The sequence below is a fragment of the Candoia aspera genome, chromosome 9 (genome assembly GCF_035149785.1).
Source record: "Candoia aspera isolate rCanAsp1 chromosome 9, rCanAsp1.hap2, whole genome shotgun sequence".
Lineage (NCBI taxonomy): Eukaryota > Metazoa > Chordata > Lepidosauria > Squamata > Boidae > Candoia > Candoia aspera.
The window spans coordinates 8856065-8878137 of NC_086161.1; the positions used below are offsets into that span (position 1 = coordinate 8856065).

The window sequence follows — 22073 nt, forward strand, 5'->3', positions numbered from 1 at the left end:
AAAATATTAAAGGGTATGCAAATATGCAGTTTCCAGCTACAGTTTACGGGCAGTTCAAGTGAATCTACAAACCAAATAGGATTTCTGAAAGAAATCAGTCTATCAAACTAAAGTGCGGAATCAAATGAGATGCAGGAGATTTAAATAATTTCTGCCCATGCACACTAATGTCTCTTTCCAAATGGATATGGACATTCAACTTGAATTATCAAATTGATCCAGCTTTTGCCTGATCCACACCCCCCTAGGGAATACCTCTATTAGAGGGAAATGGCACATTTCTGGTCAATGTACCTGCATATGCATATATGAAAAGGAATTGTGTACAATGGGTAGTTTTGATGCATATTAATCATTCAAGCAACATACTGTAGTGATTGGCTTCAGCCTCTGTGCAAGATCTGATTTGGCTAAGATGAAGTGTGAGCCAAATCTTTACTCTTCTTGACCTTATGCATGTATAATCTTAGTGATTTCCAAATGCTTACTCTTTTGTAACGGTATTTAAGCATTGCTACCTGGTTTGCCTATTGTAGTGCAGAAGGGGATGATTTACAGGAAGCAGAAAGGTGTCCCTTTTGGATGAGGAACCTTGAGTATTGGAGCTCCACCCAACTCACTTCATGGGCCTACAGATATATGCTGCGGGAAAGAGAGAGCATTTTAGGTCAGGAGAAGTGGCTGAACTGCTTCTTCTTTTAGTGTAATTGCTTTAGCCTTCCAGATCCTCCACGATTGATTTTAATCTTAAGAAAAATTGAACTCCTGGGATTGACACAGATGTTTGCATCTGTATTAGGAAAAGAACATAGAACTAAACCTGCACAAAAGAGATTTTTCTGATTTTCAGCATCTGTTTTTGGAGCAGTCATAAACAAGTATTCTTGGCTTCTACACTGTAGTGGTTTGTTACTTCCTCACTCAGATATCTTTTTATTGATTGATTGATTGATTGATTATGATTATGATTCCAGCACATTGATTTATAGCTGCCCCATGTATGCATTCTCCTTTACTTTGTGTAGTTTTGTTCTTGTCTTCCTCTATTGCTCTATGCTAACCTGGTGCCTTCTAAATAAGTTAGTTTTCAACTCCCACAGTCCCTAGCCAACACAGCTTGCCATTTTGGCTAGGTCTTGTGCGAGATCAGTCAAAAGTCATCTGGAGGGTACCAGACTGGGAAAAGCTGTTCTGTGCCATTTATTAATAGTTATTGCTAGTTTCAATGTTTAACTGTTAGCACCATTGAGCTAGAAAAGCAGGTTGAAAATATTGTAAAGATAGATGAAACATTCAATAGTGTAAATCTAAGTTTATAATAATAACATAAAAGGCATTGGAAGCTGTAAGTGGAGACACGCAACCAACCAATTCCAACAAGTTCAGCTGACTATATACAAGGGCAGAATCTATCATACCTGTTTTCCATGCGGATTCATTCTGAAATTTGTATTTTAAAACTTGAACCATTTGCCAGTTCACAAAATTAAGTCTCATCTTGCGAGGATCAGGTAGAGTTCTCTGGCTGAGAATGCCCTCTTCAGGTCCAAACTGTAATTTCACTATCAAGTCATTGTTACTCCAGGAATAAATGCACAAAAACCTTTCCTCCCTCCCTCCCTCCTTTTTTAAAAAAATATTTTATTCAACAGTAGAGGCATCCAAACAAGGATTATTATTTCTGAATATCTATCTATCTATCTATCTATCTATCTATCTATCTATCTATCTATCTATCTATCTATCTATCTATCTATCTATCTTACTCATATTATGCAGTAAGGCTTCCTAATTTGTAACACAATTTTTGAGAAATTTCAGCTTGGCTTTAACTCTTACATCTTGTCTTTAATCCTATAGTTTTACAATCCCTGAGAGTGTTCTTTCTGTCTTTCTGCTTGTTTTTCATTTTTCCTACTTCCTGGTTAACTATTATATTCTTGAGCTTCTCCTTGTTTTATCTGAATCTCTCCTTGAGGTAACATCAAGCATTCCTGTCTTTCTCCTATTATTCTTTTCTTTTACCCTATGATTTTTTTAGCCTGCAAGTCAGAGCAATTCCATTTTCACATTTGCACAGTACCCACTGCACCTTTTTTGTGTTTTTATTGAATAACTTCCTTAAATCCTTGGGCCAAGCAGAAATCCATCTGCTTTCTGTGCAGGAAAATAGCTCTCAGCATAGCTACAGGATTATGGTGAAGAAAAACAACGGGGAAGGAAGAGAATTATACATGTTAGGAAATGAAGAAATAAATAAATAAATTACAATATGCACACTCTCTTGTTAACCTTCATAGGTACTGTACCCAGCACTGTGATTTGCTCTTAAGCCATTTGTGCAAATAGCAATTGGCTGAATGTCTTCTACAAAGGATGGCCTGCTTGGTTCATGACGCTGGCATGGGTGGTGGCTGGGCTCTGCACCCACACCTTAGTCCCTGACCTATCTGGTATGGGGCCAAGCCTATTTACATTGGCAGAAACCCTTCCATTTGTGTAAATGAGAAACATTTTTTCTAATGCATGCATCAGGCATGGAATTCCAGTTTTAATAGGGTCCACATTAAAGGGTAATACACACCACAGTCCTTATTAAGAATGGCAGTTGTCCTGTAAAATTGACTGAATTGCTTCTTCTTCTTCTGAATTTCTTCACCTTCATGAAGAATAACACATCTAATTTGTCCAATCTCAAAGCCAGCCATTATCCTCAAGATCAAGAAATAAGTCCTTTAGCCACTGGAATAACCTTCCCAGTCTTCTTCTGGTATTTGAACTTTCAAAAACCACACCCAACTTTTTCTATAATTACTGAGACTAGATACTTCCCTCCCCTGTCCATCCAATTAAGGCTCCCAAATGTTGTATCGTGGCTGGAAATACTTCATATGCCAAGCTGTGAAGTTTAGGTGTCCATTTCATCAATGTTTTATTTTAGTCTCTTGACTCATAATGATGCAGTACTGTTTTGAGCTGATAAAAACTCCAAGAGCTAACCTGAGATCTAAGAATAAACACAGTATATTCCCATGGAGTTCCTGTTGATTGCCACAGCAGGAAGTGCCTGTCCATCCAAAGATGATCTTGGTGGACCAGGATGGATGAAGATAAGCATTCACCAAAGAGTCCAACATCTCAAGAATCATGAATGGAATTTCCTCTCTGTAGAGTGAAGGCTGTTTCTGAGCAGAAAGATACCAGTCCTTAGTCAGGGAAGAAAAGCTATCAAGGAAATGCAGAATCCACTTAGAAAAGATCATATAGGAAATCTATTTCTGGGCTTATCATCCAAAACCATAAAACAAAAAGTTCAGTTAGGAGGACAAGAATAAATGCAATCTTCTAAAACAGGCAACCTTGCAATGGGAAGCAACTGTTTCATTCTTTCTGTTGGTTAGAATCTTACTAGCCAAGTGGGGGGGACCAGTAGTACTGGGCCCCATACAGTTTGGTATTTAAAAGGATTGGGGAAAATCAGTATTTTTAATTCAAGGAAGTAAAACTAAAAGTATGTCAACGATCATTACAATGTTTGGGTTTCTCCCACATAGTCCTGTTTACTGGGCTATTAACAAAAACCAAAAAGGAAGAATTATATCTATATCAGACCTAAGGAAAGTGTGTAAAGGGGGGTGGGGGACATGTGAACATTACTGTATGCTCCTAGGCATAATTCTGCTATTTTGACAATTGTAGGTAATGCTGTTTCCAAAATTTCTCAGATTTCCCTTCACCATGAAAGAGGGAGGAACATAAATATCTGTCATCTTCTTAGGGTGCTAAAGACTTTCTTCTATATTTCTGCAGTTTTTTTTTCTTAGCTGATTTTATTATTAAAAGGGGTATGGGTGCTGTCTCTTGTGATGTCTCTTTCCATCACTTCAAAGGCCCCATGATTGGCCCTAAATCCCAATCTGGGAGGAAAAAAAAGTGGACTTCCTGCAGGAATCTTCTCTTGAGGTTCCATGGAAGTGTCAGAAGTCAGGAAGGCTGCTGAAAAGATTTGGTAGCTCTAAGCAATACTTCACAAAGACCTCATTAAAAAGCAACCAAATAGTACACCCATTTTACTGAGGATAAGAAATCAATAACTTGCCTCAGGCCAGCCATGTCACAATTGTTCTTACTTTTATTTTCATTGTTTAACTACTACAAAACCTTTACTGATTTACCCTGAGTTAGGCTTGTATATTCTGATTTATCTTGTTTATTCCCAATCTTTCAAGGTTTCAGATAAGGTTCTCTCCTAACCTCTCTTCCAGAAGACTTTGAATTGCAGTTGTTAAAGACTAGATGCATGCAAAGCACACATTCTTACATGAAGCTATGGGGAATGTGAAGTATCTTGAGAGAGAGAGAGAGAGAGAGAGAGAGAACACATTTGGCTTAATTTCTTACTGCAATTATTACATTTACTTTTATGGGGACTCTTGAGCTCCACAACATCACCTACTGTGTTCTGTTTCCCTCTGGATTTCATGAAGGGTAAGACAATAGAAAAGGTAAATGGAAGAGACCACAAGAGGGTTAAATAGAGAGCATTAAAGAAATAGGTTTAAAGAAATAGAATCATTTGTTTTTAAATGACCACATGGGGGTACTCTTGGGTTAAAGAAAGAATATTAATACCTTTGTTTTCATGATGAATTGGCCACCAGAGGGAGCTTTCCTTTCCTTTAGGAGGCTATCTAATAGTCTGTGTGGCAGCAAGAGGAATACTCCACCTAGAGGCCATCAGAAGCCATCACTGTTTTCAAGAAAGCTTTGCTTTGTTTCAGAAAGGTGGTCTGACTATCACAAATGTAGAAGGGCTGCAAAACCAGAAAGAACCAATCAAGCACTGTTCTCCTTTTATCTGCTAAAAAAACAAGGACATTAACTACTATTTTGATAACACAAAGTCTTGATCCCAAAAGCTGAGGACTGGAAGAGAATGATAATGAGACAATTCTGGGAGACTGGTTGAGAGCATTTTCACACCACAAGTTTTTTTTTCTCTCTCTCCTTAGCCAGTAGAAACTTGAAGGCAATTTGCAATTGAGGTGCTGAGATCAAAGAACGAAAGTCTACCCCTCAACATATGATGCTGCCAGACTGCAGTAGCAAAAATCTCACCTCTACTGTGCACAAAAAGGAGAGAGAGAAAAAAAGAAAGAAAGGGGAAAAAAAAGGGGGGGGGAGACATATCTAGTGATTTACATGCCACTGGTTTCTGCTAAAGAGAAGAGGAAAACTGGCAAAACACTTGTCAAATTCAATCCAGTTTGTTTTGTTTGGGCTACTGAGGAGGCCACAAAGCTGTCAAGCTATCGTTCCACTTACAGGATCAGCAACTCAGGAGAAAGGAGAAAGGTCTAGAGTACCTTTCTAGATGGGGTGCTTTCTTCATGTGAAGTAACCTAGGCCAGCTGGATGTAGGTAGAAACGTTTCTTTTGTTACTACAAATGGAGGGGAGAATTGTGGGCAAAGAGAAGATCTGCTGAAAATATGCAGTGACTTTATAGCCCGAGGAAGGTGTGGAATGAGGTCTAAGATGCAAGGGAATAAATTTCATTCCATTTGACAATATAGATGTAACATTTCCTTCTCTATTCTTTCCTTTGTTTATGTGAAAAAGCATTAAGAGAGGAATAGCCTTTATATTTCAAAATCCCACAGCATTCAGGAAGCTCACTGCCAGAACTGAGGTGGGGGTAGAAGACAATTCCTCAGCGCATAACGATTAGACTACAAATCCCATATGGGTCTCATAAGGGTTCTACAAGGGCGACTGGAAGCCTTCAAAAAATGTGCATTGCTTCAAGCACGTTTATTTGGTCAACTGCTGCACAGTAGCTGTGGGAGAAGCTGAGTCAGAGGGCTATCCCTCATTGATGTGTTGCGGTACTTTCCACCCAGCCTTGAGTACTAGGATGAAATTTGCTGTTCCCATCATGAATTATTCTCCTTCCTCTGTTCCCTCTGTCCTTAGTCATTCCCAATCATCTAACTTCCCTCCAAGGTCATGGGTGTCCAAGCCTAACAAATTGTATACATTTTTATATATTTACCCTTGGCAAAAACCACCAAGGTTTATTTGAATAAATGAAAATCTCAACCTTCTTCACTTTAATCAAGGAAAACCATTTATTTCATTATTTTTCACATTATAATTCAGCATAAATTAGTTTTCAGTTGAACATGAAACTTTTTAAGGGAAACAGTCTTTGAAGGTTATTGCTATCTCTCCATCTCTCCATCCATCCATCTATCCATCTCTCTCTCTCTCTCATCTATTTATCTATCATCCATCCATCCATTGCATAAATATGAAAGGTATGTGAAAATACCCCTATAGGGAACTTTTTGAAAAATGGCTTTATAAATGGCCTGCATATTTTGCATCAACAGCTGAACATACTAGAAAGCATTCAAGACAATGATTTAACAACATGAAACTTTCATTGCTATTGTGTCAGTTCTATTTAAAATTATAGCAACCAGATTATAAGGTACTGCTTGAAGACCCTTTTGGAAAGACTTTATACACTGGGGTTACCTGTGGAATGGTATCAGCAGATTGACGATTCCAGTCTTGACTGCTATAAAGACTAATTTTCTTCCCCATCTCAGTTGGATCACAAAAACTTCTGAACAGTTCTTATTTTTTCCCCTTCTCAGGTGTGTATTTATCTATGGATCCTGGCAGATCTTCCAGGAAACTTCCCTACATTATTAAGATTCTGAGAACATTGTAGAGTCCATAATGCATCTAATGCAGTTGTTGCTTAGGCTGTGCATGGACTGCCTTCTCAGTATGGTGACCTGCAAAGCCCCTTAAATCCTGCTCATCTTTTTCCTTGCTTGTCAGCCAGGCCATTGGGGATAGCTCTTGATCAAAAGGACAATGGAAGAGAATAAGGTCAAAGCCTCTTCCCCACACTGGGAATGTGGTGAGAAGGATGAGATTTTAGCTTCGCCCTCTTCTCTATCATCATCCTGCAAGATTGAGCCACTCCAGAAGGGTTTGGGGAGATGCTGCAATTGGCCAAAATCAACAGGCTGCCCTCCTTGGACTTCAGCCACTGGGCCTAATCCATTGTCCTGCATAATTGGCAATGTACGCATTCAAAACATTATATTCTCCCTTACCATGGTGCACTACATGTGATGGCTCCTAATTGTAGACATACTTATCCATCGTTAGATATGTAAGATATTCTCAGGTATTTGTCCAGGATTGATTCTTACTGGCAGTGAGTCTCCAGTAGCTCAAGCAGAGAGAGGTTTCAGCCAGTAGCTGTTCCCTGGGCATTTTTTTTAAATATGTGAGATCAGAATTTGAACCAAGGATCTTCATCAGGCATATGCATTGCCAGAAAATTTAACAGCCCACTAAACCTCCCCATTAAGAAATGCCAGAAGCCCAGATTTCCTTGCTAAAATGTATGAAAGCCATTTTTTTCTAAGTGAGTTTGAATGAGCTAGGAGATGCAACAGGTAAGGAGCTTATAAATGACAACTACTTTTTTGCATGGTTAATATTTATACTCTGGGGTCTTGGAATCTATGTGAGCAGCAGGAGGTGGAGAGGACCATTTTGTTCAGTTTTGATAGCTTAGAAAGAGAACATTGGTTCCTTTGCACTACTCAACTCTTCTCCTTCTTTGCATATTTTTGGATTCATTTCCAAAGGGAGCTAAGATGATATTTTGATTATCCAGAGTAATTGAGGACATCACTATACTACAGATCTAAATGGTTCAAATAAGCATTTATTCTCTTCTAGGGAAATCTGAAAACAGTAAATCTGCAAGGGGAACTTGGGTAGGGTTCAAAATAGAATTCTGATCCCTCTTCTCAAGGGTCAGTCAACAGATTTCTTTGGAGATACCTGTGACAGTTAACCAAAATAAAGCCAGGATAGGTTTGTAGTGTATGTTCATTCCAAGTTTCTGGGTGTAACCATTGATCTGTTTCCAAATGGTGTACTTAGTTTTCCAACAGACACATTACATGCATTTCTTTTTTTAAGTTTATTTTTTTAGCAAAAAAAAAAAAATAACAATACAAAGCTGCAACCCAAATGTACAGATTAAAAAGATGTACAAAGAACATTTAAAAAAAAAAAATGGATTTGATAGTAAAAAAAAACCACAACTGCATTTGTGACCGAGGTCAACTCGTTTTAGTTTTCATCAATATTGTGAGATATAGGTTAAAAACATAACTCTGCATAATTTATACAGTAAGTTGCCCTCTGACTCTGTTGACCTCTTGGGTAGCGGTCTGACAAACGCACAGCGTTTGTGAATCGGTAATGTTTATTTGCAATTCCCCAAACTTTGTTGAAGCTTGTGGAGTTGCTGTCATTTTATATTAGTTCCATTTTGCATTCCTAAGAATATCTGTCCTCAATGCATTATAACTTCCTGGTTTTTTTTTCTGGTGCCTCATGCTTCCAGAGTTATTAACAAAACCATGTAATACAATGCACATTCCTGTAAAGTCCTTTCAATGCCCTTAGTTGCTTTAAAATATACATATTTATTTATATTTCATTTTCTTTCTTTTTTTTTCCAGTTGAGTAAAAAAAAAAAAACCCAAGCCTTCATTGGCCTTAAAGCTAAAATTCCAGTTGGTGTCTGGAAACCAGGTCCTCAAAATATGTGAATTTTCTTCAGCACATCACAAAACTGGAAAAAAAAAAAACCCACCTTGATTTCCCATTAGTTTGGAACAAACATTCATGTTCTAGGATTCAGAGGTCTTGATCTTTCTTTTTTCAAAAAGCTTTGGACTCAACAATGCTTTGCCTAAGATCTTGAGTGATAACCACTGCACAACTGTAAAACTGGTCCTATAAATGAGAAAAGGCTTTCAACCAAGATAAAAGGTATGATACTGGCCCACTGCTCATCTGCTCATTTGAGACAGAAGAAGCAGACTTACAAAAATAAAATGTTTATTCCAATAAAAATTATAATAAAAATAACAATATTAATATCCAGTTTTTCTGAGCTTTCTCCCCAACTGTATCAAAAAGTCCAGAGATTTCCAGAAATGGAAGAAAACATCCAATCAGAATGAGAAAGGTCACCAAAGATGAAAAGCATTTAGTAGTAACTGCCTAGGTGGGAGGGCATGTGAGAATTAGCATGGCGTGGTACATTGGGATTCGGATAAATACTTCCAGTAGGGGAAGTCCAGTATGGTGATGCTGCGCCGAAGAAACTAGAGGAAGTGACAGGCATAGAGGAAGGGTGGGGAGGGACGAAGTTCATTTTCTGCTGGTGCGCATGGTACGAAGGCATGTAGGAGAGATCTGAAGGGTATTTGTACATTGATGATTCGGTTGGATGGGGCTGAAGTGCTTGAGCAATGCCGTGAAAGTCAAATTTGTAAGCATACCTCTTGCCGTGCACTTTGGTCATAATGTTCTTGTCATAGTAATATCGGAGGGCTCGACTCAGCTTGTCATAATTCATGTTGGGTTTGCTTTTGCGTTCTCCCCAGCGCCTGGCCACCTCATCAGGGTCTGTCATCTTGAATTCCCCGTTGGTGCCTTCCCACGTGATACAGCTGGCATTGGAACTGTCTGACAGCAATTCAAGTAGGAACTGCCACAGTTGGATTTGTCCACTCCCTGTGAGAGGAGAGATCGAGACAAAGAACTGAAACATTCCTGTCTTGCTGATCACAGATCAGTCAAAAAAGTACATCAGAGTGTTAGAGATAAAGCCTTTTCAGTGGTGGCCCCACCGCTCCCTCAAACGAAATAAACTTTAAAAAAAGAATTTTAACAATCCTCACTTTTCAGTTTCTGTTTTGTTTAGGTTGTTGCTATAGCTTATACACGGCTTCTTCTTCTTCTATTAAATGATAACATGATAGTTTCATATCTATTGCAGGAATTATTTTACATTTATTGACCTTGTACGGGAAACGAGATAGGTGCATTAGCTCAAGGGTTGGGCTAAATTTGATTCAGGTGGACTTACCTGGATTGGCTAAACGGCTACTGGTGGGCCCTAAGATCTGATATGGATCTAAATTGAGAAAAGGAAAAAGGATTAGATGCTGGGGAACCTACAGCACAGAGACAGACTAGCCATAAATGCATTTTTAGCCCAAATATGGCATTACTCCCATTATCTATATCAGCCTTTGTGCTCTTATTCCTCAACCAGAACAGAGGTACTGAGGAATGAATCTCGGCTTTTCTACATTAGGAATGTGGGATTTGCTACTCAGACCTCTCCTCTTATTGAGATCTATGGTGCTTATAACAGTGGAACAGTTGTGTTAGTTTTAAAGATGCTCAAACTCAGCAAATTAGATGAGCTTTATAGATCTATTAAGGAGCATTTGCTCCCTTTCTGAGAATGATAACTCTCAAGAATTGTTTGGTTGTACTTTTTGCAGCTAAAGCTAGTGCAACCAGCTACTGAACATAAGGAGCTGATTATTTTTCAAACTGACACATCACATAGATGACTTTGTTTATGAAATCAATGAAACAAACACCAAACTTTGGTGTTATTTGTTCACTCAGTCTCCCTTTATATATAACAGGATTGACATGAAGCTCTAATAGCGTTCACTGACGAGGATACTCCAAAATTCAGAAATTCACAGGAGACAGACAGACAGACAGACAACTATAGATAGATAGACAGAGTCTGAGACAGAGACACAGAGATAGATGACAGCTGGATAGAGAGATAGAGAGACAGAGAGAGATAGAGAGATAGAGATAGAGATAGAGACAGACAGACAGAGATAGATGATAGATGGATAGAAAGATATAGAGATAAGGAGATAGAGATAGAGACAGAGACAGAGACAGACAGACAGACAGTCAGACAGAGATAGATAGAGATAGATAGATGATAGATGATAGACAGATAGATAGATATAGCTCTGTTCCAGGAGACTCAAAGACTGGTCTGGGTCTTCTGGGTACCTACCACCAGAATTTGGTATTTTATAATTTTAGATTTTTATAAAACAGAGGTCAATGACTGTAATAAACTTGAACTGAACTGAACTGAACTGAACTCCACTAGAAACAATTGCTAACTACTCTATTCCAATTAATGGTCACATAGTAATGTGATTCTGTTTTCACCAAAACCAGTAAAATTGTGTAGATTCCAGCACTATTACCTGGCTGAGGTCGCTGTTGTTCTATGTTTTTGCTTACATTTTGTGTCCCTCCTAGAGGAGGACCTAAAGAAGCAAAGAAGGAGTGTTAGGTTAGGAAAAAGAAGAAACAGGACAGAGTAGACACCAAAATAATATTTATGTCCTTTAAATTCACCCACTGACCACTGATATTTATTCCTCCATGCTAGAAGATGTTAGTGAGGTTCACTTCACTATTACTCCTTTCCCACAAGGTCTACTTTCCAACACACCCACCCACCCCATTATCCTTGGATTGGCTCAGAAAATGAAACTGGAGTTTTTCCGAAGTTCAAGTTGCAGCAGCAAAAAGTGTGTGTGTGTGTGTGTGTGTGTGTGAGAATATTAAAAAGTGGACTGTAACCCCTCCAAGCTTCAAGTCATACTTGAAGCCCCTAATTCTCAAGGTCATCTAGACAGCCCTGACCCCTGATACAGAGAAAGGGGTGAGAGATACTACAACAGAAGACCCCAGCCCTTTCCAATATGACAAAATGATACCACAGGGCTCTCTTTATGGATCTCTGCTGAATCTTTCTATCCATAAGACAAGGCACAAAACATCACAAAAATGGAGGTGCCAAAGGAAAGAGCTCCACCAGGACCTCTATTGCCATTTCATTTAGTACAGAGCAGTGTTTCTTAGCCTCGGCAGCTTTAAGATGTGTGGACTTCAACTCCCAGAATTCCATGCTGGCTGGAGAATTCTGGGAGTTGAAGTCCACACATCTTAAAGTTGCTGAGGTAGAGAAACACTGGTATAGAGGATTAAATCAGTGTGGGGAGTAGTGTGAGAACACAATCATTGATACCAACATCGTAACACTTTAAATTTCGAAACACAACTTCTCTTGAAAACCAATTGTCAGCCTATCCAAGGCAAAAGGTGTATCAGAGTGACTCACTTTTGTTGTGGCTGGAATTCATATTATTACCCCATCCTGATCTTCGAACAGCATCGTAGGAGTTGTCTAAGTGTAATCAAAAGCAACAAAAGATAAGAAAGGTGATGGTTAACTGCAGACCACAACATTTGATGCTTAACAATAATTGAGAATAACCTGCAGGCCAAATGCTACATTTTTGTTAGAAAATATATAGAAAATCTAATTCAAACACCTTTGGTGACTGGAATTCTGGAATTTGGTGAAGGAGGGCATCAGACTGGGGAAGGCAGTCATATAGAATGAGAGGTGGCCAACATCTCAGGTAACTTTAATATTCACGATAGATCTGGGAATCTAGTGCAAATGTGACATAAAGTACTGACAGTTGATGATAATGAATAGGCTGATGAAGCAGGAGCATAACACATTTCGAAATAAGCAATAGGCGTGGCTGCTCCTATTCCAGGCCACAAAGTGGATGGTAGATATCCCAGCTGTTACAAAACTTTTCAAAATCATGGAGACAACACCAAGTTCACAATGATAGAACTTTCAAAAAATAATAATAATAATGTGTCCCAGCAGTTGTTGCTAGCAACATCAGTACAAGGCAGCCATTGTCCCCATGACCTGTCTTAAAGTCTTTATTTATTCATATTATATACCGCCACCCAATTCAAACAGCATGACTCTGGGCAACATACAAGAAAAACCACCCACAACAAATGCAACATAAAGAGTACAACATGGTGCTTAAAAATCAACTAAAACAGTAAAATAGCAACCAGATTCGAATATACTGCAACTCATCTGATTGGAACTCCATCCAACCTGACTCAAAGGCCTGGGGAAAGAGTCAGATCTTGACTGCTTTTCTAAAGGCCTGCAAGGTCAACCACGCCTTTCTTAGGAGTGTATAGTTGGTCTTTTGGGACAGAACAATGGTCCAGGTTGACATGCGGTCTGATCCATCAAGGTTCTCCTCCTGTTATGTCGATGAAGATTCTCAGTCATCCAGGTGGAATTGTCTGTAGGTTGAGTCATGGCAACTGGATTTCTTTCTTTTTGGTTGAAATGTTTCGCTGCTTGTCCCAGCAGCTTCTTCAGTCTGGACAAAGGTTGGTAAGGGGACCCCATATATGTCCCTACATCTGAATGGCTTGTTAATTGTGCCATGGAGGTGTGGATTGTCTTTGGGATGTCTTACTCCTAAATCCCTTGTTCATCCCCAAGTGGATCGTTAAGAGTGGCCTTCCTAGTAAACTTGTGAAGTGGTCTTAATCTTCCTGGGGACTAATGAAAGGGCAGCATGAAAAATGGGGGACAGGTTGTGTCTGAGGCCTCCGCCTCTATTGAGGGAAGGATGTGCTTACCTCCTGATGCTACATGAGACCTGATGGTTTTTGAGTATCTCCAACCTAACAATTGAATATTTTTTTTAAAAAAAACCCAGAATCTGCCCATTAAGGAAACACAGATTTTATCCTCTAGACAGCAACTCTGAAGTGTCTTCATTTGAAACCAACAGCTATTCCAGAATGTATTATCTGTATTACAAAAGATAAGATCCAAAGAAGGAAATGGGTGAACTAACAGTTTGCTCAGTAAGAATCATTTTTTTTTTAAAGATGCCAACATTTCCTATGAGCAGACAGCTTAAAGACACATTGCATACGCTGCTTAAAATTAATTCTCCCCCAAAAACATTTGGGGATGTGGAAGAAAGTAATTTTAATCTCACAAATGAATTAAAGCCAGAAGATTCTATTGTCTGCCCTTCGGGAAAATGACAGAAAATCTTCAGAAAATTCATGAATATTTGTGAATTCCCTGGAATTCCCTGGTATTTGTGAAATGCCCCTGTGGAGAAAAAAAATCCTTGTTGTTTTTTTCTTCCCCTTGTTTTTGTTAGATGGTGCCATGGATTTTTTATTCAAGGCTAACAAAATAAGAGAGTGAAATCTTGGATGAAATGCCTAGAAAAAAGGAGAACATATGAGTTCATTTTCTCAATGCACATGCTGAGTTTTTTTTTATTTTTATTTGTTAAATGTTTCTTTTGCTTGGAATTTAAAGAAGAGACATAAAATCTCTACTACAGTGAGTTGAGGATTATTGGTATTGTTGTTCTTGTAAAGATGTAAATGATACATTTGTAAAATCTGGGAAGTTGTGGAACATTTGAAAGATGAAATTATAGAAACGAAACCAAGACACTGGCTGATATTATTAGTAATAATGTAAAAATAGATGATAGAGAGATGATGGACAGACAGAGAGACATATACAGACAGACAGACACACACACAAGCTTTGCAAGGTCGCATCTAATCCAGCATTTGTGAGACACAGTGGCCAACCAGATGCATTTAGGATGTTCGCAAGCATGAAAAGATACATTATTGCCCACTTCCGTTGTCCCTCCCTAGTGACTAGCATTTAAGGTCTGCTGCCTATGATTCCAGAGGTAGCAATTAGCCATCAAGGTTAGTAGCCATTGACAGATGGAAGCTCCTTTTAAAACCATCTAAGCTGTTGGCTGTTACAACATCTGGGAGTGAATCCACTGGAATTCACAATGGCTGTGAATTCCATCTTTTCCTTATGGAAACTATGGAATATAATATAACCATTCATATTCCTCCAGGAGTTAACAAGAAATAACACATAAAATGTAAATATAAATGAAATGTAATTAAAGAGGATTCCCTGAACTGGAAAGATATAACACTATGGTTAAATACACTTCAGACTGATGATGGTGGCATGCTGTATGGAGTTGTGCTTTGGATTAGGCATTTGAAATAAAGGACATCTGGAAAATGTGCTTTGCTGGTGCGTCTTTCCAAAACATCAACAATAGTTGCTCAGATGAGCCAAGAATTTGCTTCCTTGCTATCTCCCCCTCCACTGCAAATGAATGCAATGTGTACAGCAGTACTACTGAAAACCTCCCATCCAAACTCTTGCACAATGTACTTGAAACACAATGAGAAAATTTGAGCCAAGGAATCCATCCAGAGGCTTGGTTTTTATTTATGTTGCTTTATTTGCAAAAAATAGTGCTGTGCTCATGACCTGGTCCTCAGCAGTTCCAAGAGAGCCTTCAGAACCTAGTCTAACCTAGGAAGTGAGACAAAGCTATCAGGCACCTTAATTGCCCCCCACCCACTCCAAAATGGTGCTTTAAGCTATGAGATCTATACTACAAGTCAGAAGGAAAGAAGATTTGCCCTTGGAGGTAGGTTACTATTATTCTGTCTGCTTCAGCAGAAATTAGAATCTTTCTGGCAGCTTCTGTGATAATTGTGCTTTAAACTCCAAATAAAAGGCCGCAATATACCGTAAATCCCCAAAAGCTTGCAAGAACTGTCATTTCACAGCATCCTGGTTTACCTCTCCAACTGTTTTTGAATGAGTGCAGACTTTCTTACAGATCAGGAAAAATGATAGTGGTAACCTTTACAATGCTATGAATTCTTTCATAAAAAGATTTCTGCAATTTGCAAATTTTTAAGCCTCATAAATGGGAGGGGGGACAGACATATCAGCAGTATTTTCATCGGTGTTTCTTGTAGGACGTTTGTGGATCAAATCCTAGCCCTTTATGTGATCTAAATGGCCTGACAATTCCACCCCCCATGTCACTTTTCCATAGCAGTGTGACAGTGTCTGTGTTTGCCTTTCATACTGAACCACAAGCCAAGCCAAGCACATTTTAGGTTAGCTTGTTGTGGATGAATAAGATGAGACCAACATTTTCCTGTATGGTCCCCTTGAGGCTGGTCCAACACAGCAAATCGAATGCTATTGAGTAGGCCATAAGAAGTAATAGAGAAGGTGAGTTGAGGATGTGCTAAGAAAACAGTATGTTCCTGTATCACAAATTGCCCCACAGTATTTGCATTTCCAACAGAAAAGGTAGGAGAGAGAGAGGAAGAGGGAGAGAGATGGAAGGGGAAAGAGAGAATGAAAAACTGCTATCACTTTTTCTAAATTCATATTTTTCATTTGGGTTCTGCCATCTTCTATCCATCCCACAACTTCCTCTCCCTTTTCTCCAATGTTATTTAGCACACAACAAAGCCAACTGTCGGTTTCAAGGGCTGATCACTTGAAAAACAGTAAGTTAAACTGGTATCAATGTGAGCATCCATAGGGCAGCCAAAGGATGTTATTGTGCAAAAAATGTGAACTCAAATTGACATAATACATGTCAGTGGTGTGATGACATAATGACATTACAGCTTCTAACAATGATAGCCTATGGCTATTACACAACAAGGATGAAGCTAAAAGCTAAAAAAGTGTAACGATGAAGTGGTTAAAACCTTTCAACATGGCCCAGAAAAAGAAAGAATAGCTTTTCCTTGGCATTGTGAGGACATTAGAGAACATACTTGGTAAGGGTCTTTGGGGAGAGATACCAGAAGTAGAGAGTTGCAACTGAGAAGGCCTTGCTTATCACACTACTTTCTTATCTTCTAAAAATCCTACACAAATAATCTCAATGTTGAGCCTGGTTCATGTGAAGGAAGTAAGCTGTTGTTGGCCAGCACTTAAAATGAATATGGATGCTCATTTTCTCTCTGATATCTGTTTTCCTTCTCTTCAAGAAGCTGAAGACTTAAACTGATCTCTTGAAATGGGGTTTGAAACTGGACCAAAGGACTCCATTATGCCAATTGTCCATCTTGGTTTTTAAGGAGAAATATTGCCAGGTGACTTATTTATTATAACCTCTGATCTGCATATGTAACTTTTGAATTGAGTAACATTAACAGAAAACAGTGGACATATTCACAGGGTTAAATTTCAAAATTAAATCTAAAGACATGCCAGAAAGGAAAAAAAAACTATTCTGTAAATCTTTAGTTCTTTGATAATATGCTACAGACAATATCCATGGCATATGCTTTTGTGAGTTGATGTACAGACTATGGGTAAGATAGTGTACTTGACTTTATTAGCTCCATGAATATTCTTAGTTGTTGTTTTTTTTTGGCCTGTATCATAGCGTAATAGTCTGGACCAGTGTTTCTCAGCCTTGACAACTTGAAGAGGTACAAAGCTGGCTGAGGAATTCTGGGAGTTGAAGTCCACACCTCTTCAAGTTGCCAAGGTTGAGAAACACTGGTCTGGATTATACAAGACTAAAAGCAGGGACTATGGGGCAGAAACAAAACTGCTTTGCATGTGAAAGTCTCATATTCAATTTCCAGGTAGAGTTAGAAATCATAAAGAACTGCTGACAATATTGGCTAATGACTGGACTCAATAGGAGACCATTTCCTATGGTCCTATCATCTATGGGGCTCTGACTTCCTTTTGAGTCAATGCCCAAGGAGCGGGGAGAAACATGAGAGGGAGAGAAAAAAGAAGGTGGCATAATTACAGAGATTCCTTCTATCCACCCCTTCCTCCAAAAACCTTTAAGTAACTTTAATTATTATTAATAGTATCTCCCACTTCTCCAATGCTGAGATACGCTAGGCTGACAGAAATCGACCCAAAGGCAACTCATCCAGGAATCCAGGAAAGCGACAGGCTACAGACTAAATTCCATAGATTCATTGATTTGCAAGAAAGCTTTGGAGCCCCTCTGGGAGGGTAGGGAGCATCCTGGCTGGTGGGGTTTATTAGCCTTCTAGTATGTAGGCATTTTGTAATGGGCCGAGTCCACCACAGAAAACTTTTAGCGAGTGCATCCCTCACCAGATGACAATAATCCAAATATGCCCCTAGTTCAAAAACTGGCCCATTAACTGCTGCTGGCTATCACCTTTAGGCCTGCAAAGTGTGACCAATGTATGGTAGGAACAGAATCCTGCAAAAGAGCCTCGGAGCTGTATGCACAGCTGTAATGCAACCCAGAGAAAAGTATATTCACTGGTATGCTATGATGGAGTAGAAATCAGCCATCCGGAAACACATTTGCTATGGTTTTATGGAAACTGCCCAGCCTGCTCTGAGACCTTTTTGAAGGAGCAATCATGCAAGCAAGGCAGCTCACAACCCTGCACATGTGCAGTAACACAGAGGTGGGGGGAGGCCCACTTATTTTGCTAAGGGAAAAGGAAACATAATGGTTACTTAGAAAGTGGCCCAGACGAGCTGTCAGGTTCAATTCAGAGAACTGGAGCCTGGTGCTAGGACAACACTGGCCTGCTGTCATCCCCTTGTGAGTACAGGTTTCCTGCCTGCTGCAGCTCAGAGACAAGGAATCTTTGTTATAACAGAGGCTTTCTTTTTTTTTTTCTTTTTTAAAATTTTTCCTCTTTTTTGGGGGGGGGGTGAAAAAACATACGGCCACCTCTGAAGAGGGTCAGCAGGAAAGCAGACACAACATTAAGTCCGGAATTTCAAAGGAAAACATTTTTTAAAGAATCCATAAGAGCAAGCTACTGTCTCTCCTGGAATCATAAACTCCCATTTTGGACTGCAGAATCATAATAAAAACAAGCAAAATGGGAGAGGGGAAAAAAAAACTCTATTTGTGTGAGATTTTTTTTTCCTTGCAAAAATATTATAAAAGAGATGCAGGCTATATTGTTATTCAAAGAAAACTAAGACGTGTATTAGCATCATGGGAACAGTTCACAGGTAAGGAGATGTAAGTTCTTTAACCAGCAGAAATTCTTCCTGGTAGGATGGCCGACATTTTGAATGCACAACGTATTATTGGAGTGTATTGGTTTCTTCCAGATGAACAAACAGAAGTGAGTCTACCCAAACTAAATGCAAAGGCATTTAATTTCCATTTTCTGCTTTGGAAAATGAAACTTGAAAAAGGAGTTGGATGGGCTGTTCAACTGAACTGTGGTTGAAACTCATTAGCATTCCTGCATGGTCTTAAGCCAGCCGTTATTTACAGCCTTCTATAAAATGGGAATATTCATTACTCCTTCCATATATTTGTTGGTACCAGTTAGAAATGAGAACAGAACCACTCTTCACTAATCTATAACATCATCTTCAGTAGAGGCTTCATCTTCTTTCACATCAGTGGAAGATAATGTTGTAGGACACTATTTGCAAAAGCACAAGGTTATGGTTGGGGAACTTGCAGCATGGAGGCATTTTGGAGTCCTCTTCTAAGGCTCACTCTAACTGCACTGCTGACTTTGTAAAGGTTTCCTGCCATTGTGGGGCAGGAAATGCAAAAACTATAGGGTAAACCCTGAATATGTTTACCATTTTCAAACAAAAAGAACAACAAAGAACCTACCCTGTAAAAAACTAAGAAAGGAATTGAGCATTATTGCTATGCCCATGTCGATGATGCAAACCTACCACATCACATAACTAGAATGCTCACTATGGCCTTCAACCCTTAAAAAAGGTATATCCCCTGGACTCAAAATGTTGTTCATCCCTACACTAAATCATGTGTCTACTTGCACCAAGCATGTACTTGAGGATGCCTCACCTCGTGCCAAAATCTGAAAACTGAAACAGACTCTTTCCCATTAAAACAAACTAAGCAGATAGGCTCCAGCCATTCTACTCAGAGCCTGGGGAGTCTCCTTTCATTTACAAGAAAATTGTTTCTCGGCCAAAGAAAACTGGATGATTCTCATTAGAACAATCCAGGTCTAGCAGATGAAGACAATTTGGACCGAAGATGCCTTACATTGGAAAATGTAAGGATATTTGTTGGCATGGAATATGGCCAATGTCCAGGGAGGTTGGGCTTGACTCCAAAGGAACCTGTTGCAGGAACTTCAAATCAGATTAAAGTGGGGGCAGGCAGAGACTTTCTAAGCATGTCCGTGAGTAAAACCACAGCTGTTAGGATTAGAGCCAAGAACTGGCCTGTTTAGTTCGTAGACTGCTAACTGGTGATTTATAACTGAATCAGTGAGGAAGGGCTATACATCCACATCCACATCACCTACAACAGTGCATGCCATACATACCTTCTACAGTTTCCCCAGGATTCTGGCTGTCTTAATTTGGGGGAAAGCTGCTCTAAGGTGATAGCTGAGGCCCATTTTTCATGCAACTTGCATGAAGCCTGGGCTTCAGCAGACCTCACTGTTTGTCATCTTCAGAGTTTTCCTTTACTTATTACATTTCTAGGTTGTCCAAGAACCACAGCTCCCTGGCCTGTGTACAACCTCATTAAAAGCAAGAATGATATGGAATAGGAAAAATAACTATATTGGGGGAAAATGTGGGCTTGGCTGTTTGAGCTAATATGAGGTCCTAATTTGCTAAGCTGTGGAAGTCTTAGTTGTAGAGCTGAATGCCAAGTCACTCTTATTTTAACTATAGGGTTATGCTGCTTTTGATTTAATACAGGGTGCTTATGTGTGTATGGAGGGAAGGAGATAGCAATGGCTAATTTAATCAAGTAAGTATATGCATGTATAAGAGAGAGAAAGCAAATTGGAAAGTTTTTCACAGATAGCACTTGTTTTACTACTATTAATACTTTCTGTAGGAAATTTGTTTTCCCATCCCTTTTTCTAAGAGGTGGAAAAATGGGGAATATCTTACTGTATGGCAGTAACACATAAACTACAATACTTAATAATGGGAAGGAAGGAAGGAAGGAAGGAAGGAAGGAAGGAAGGAAGGAAGGAAGGAAGGAAGGAAGGAAGGAAGGAAGGAAGGAAGGAGGGGGGGAAGGGCAGGAGAAAGAGGAGATAATAGCTAGATATATTCACTTTCGTCCATGAATGGAGTGCCTTAGAGTTGCAGTGACTGAAGAGCACTACATTAAAAACAAACCAAAGCCAGAAGTATTACTTTTATCAGTTGAGTTCTCTTTCTCCCTCTTCTTCTTTTCTTCTATTTAATGCTGTAGCACCTGCCCAGCTCCAGAAAGCCAAGCACTCAGGCAAGCTTGTTGGGGTGTGTATTTACGGCTTCCAGACTGAAGCGCTGTGCTTTTTGCTTTGTTCAAACAACCTTTTATGATTATTTAAAAAGAAAACTATTCAACAGGAGAGGCGGTTGCACAGGAGTGGAGTTCAAACAGTTTCATTGCTACCTTGCAATTTTTTTTTCCTGCTTCTGAAATCTGGGGCTGCTCTAAGTGGCAAGAGCAGTGGCTGGAGGGAGCCGGCTGCTCAAGTGGGCCATTGCTTTTGCAAACAAAAGTGACACCTGCAACATTGATCCTCTATGCCTTGTCGCACATGTGTGTTTCTCTCTGAAGCAGATGGCTTGAAGTTCAGTCTAGAATCTGATAACATCCTTAGAGGAAACACTAGGATGCTGCCCCAACAGCATCATATTGAGTTTCCTCCTCCCTTCACATACTTCCCCAACCCATTGTGTAGGATTATTTACTTGTCAAGTTGCATCATTGCATCCGGTGCTTTCTTACCTCTCCCCCCACCCCACTGGCAGTAGTCAAGAAAATTCACATCATGACATGTGGTCCCTCAGAAAGATCTCTTTCATTGGCTCAGATTTGATGCTGTTTTCAACCAAAAATGGTCAACCTATACGCTGTGGCTGAAAGTGGCCCCCAAGCTTCTTTCTTTGGGATCCATGGAGCTTCCTTTGTCTACACCATTGAATGGCCTGTTCTATCTATCTATCTATCTATCTATCTATCTATCTATCTATCTATCTATCTATCTATCTATCTATCAATCATTAACAAGAAGAAAAGAACAATGGACATTCCAATAAAGCAATACAACCATAACCTTCAATCCCACATATTCCCTGCCACACTCAATAGTCCAGGGCCTTGGTGAAGAGGCAAGTTTTCAAGGCTCAGTTATAGAGGTTTGGGAAGGGGCCGTTCAAATCTTCAGGTCTCATCAACTCAGTCTATTGCACAGGATGGGCAGAGACCCCAGGAGACAGATGGTCCCTCAAATAAGCAGGCCCTATACTCTGAAGGGCTTTATAGTGATAAGCTGCTCTTAACTTTTGAAGTATATGCTGTGAACTGTACTCCAAAAAGGGTACCAGATGGGCCAGAAAAAGACAGGGGGGGAAGAAAATAAAATTGATTTAACTGAAATATAAAAGTAATAACGTCATTACTCTTT

At 39.4% G+C, this 22073-nt stretch overlaps 1 protein-coding gene across 1 annotated transcript in view; it reads right to left on the bottom strand.

Moving 5' to 3' along the window:
* Positions 1-8759: 8759 nt before the first annotated feature.
* FLI1 (Fli-1 proto-oncogene, ETS transcription factor) overlaps positions 8760-22073 on the bottom strand; it is a 64896-nt gene continuing 51582 nt past the window's right edge. The window contains exons 6-9 of the mRNA XM_063311556.1: positions 12076-12141; positions 11153-11215; positions 9985-10032; positions 8760-9629 (exon numbers count right to left, since the gene is read on the bottom strand). Coding sequence (XP_063167626.1) covers positions 9100-9629; positions 9985-10032; positions 11153-11215; positions 12076-12141 — 707 coding nt within the window. The 3' untranslated portion in view covers positions 8760-9099. The remainder of the gene's footprint in view (positions 9630-9984; positions 10033-11152; positions 11216-12075; positions 12142-22073) is intronic.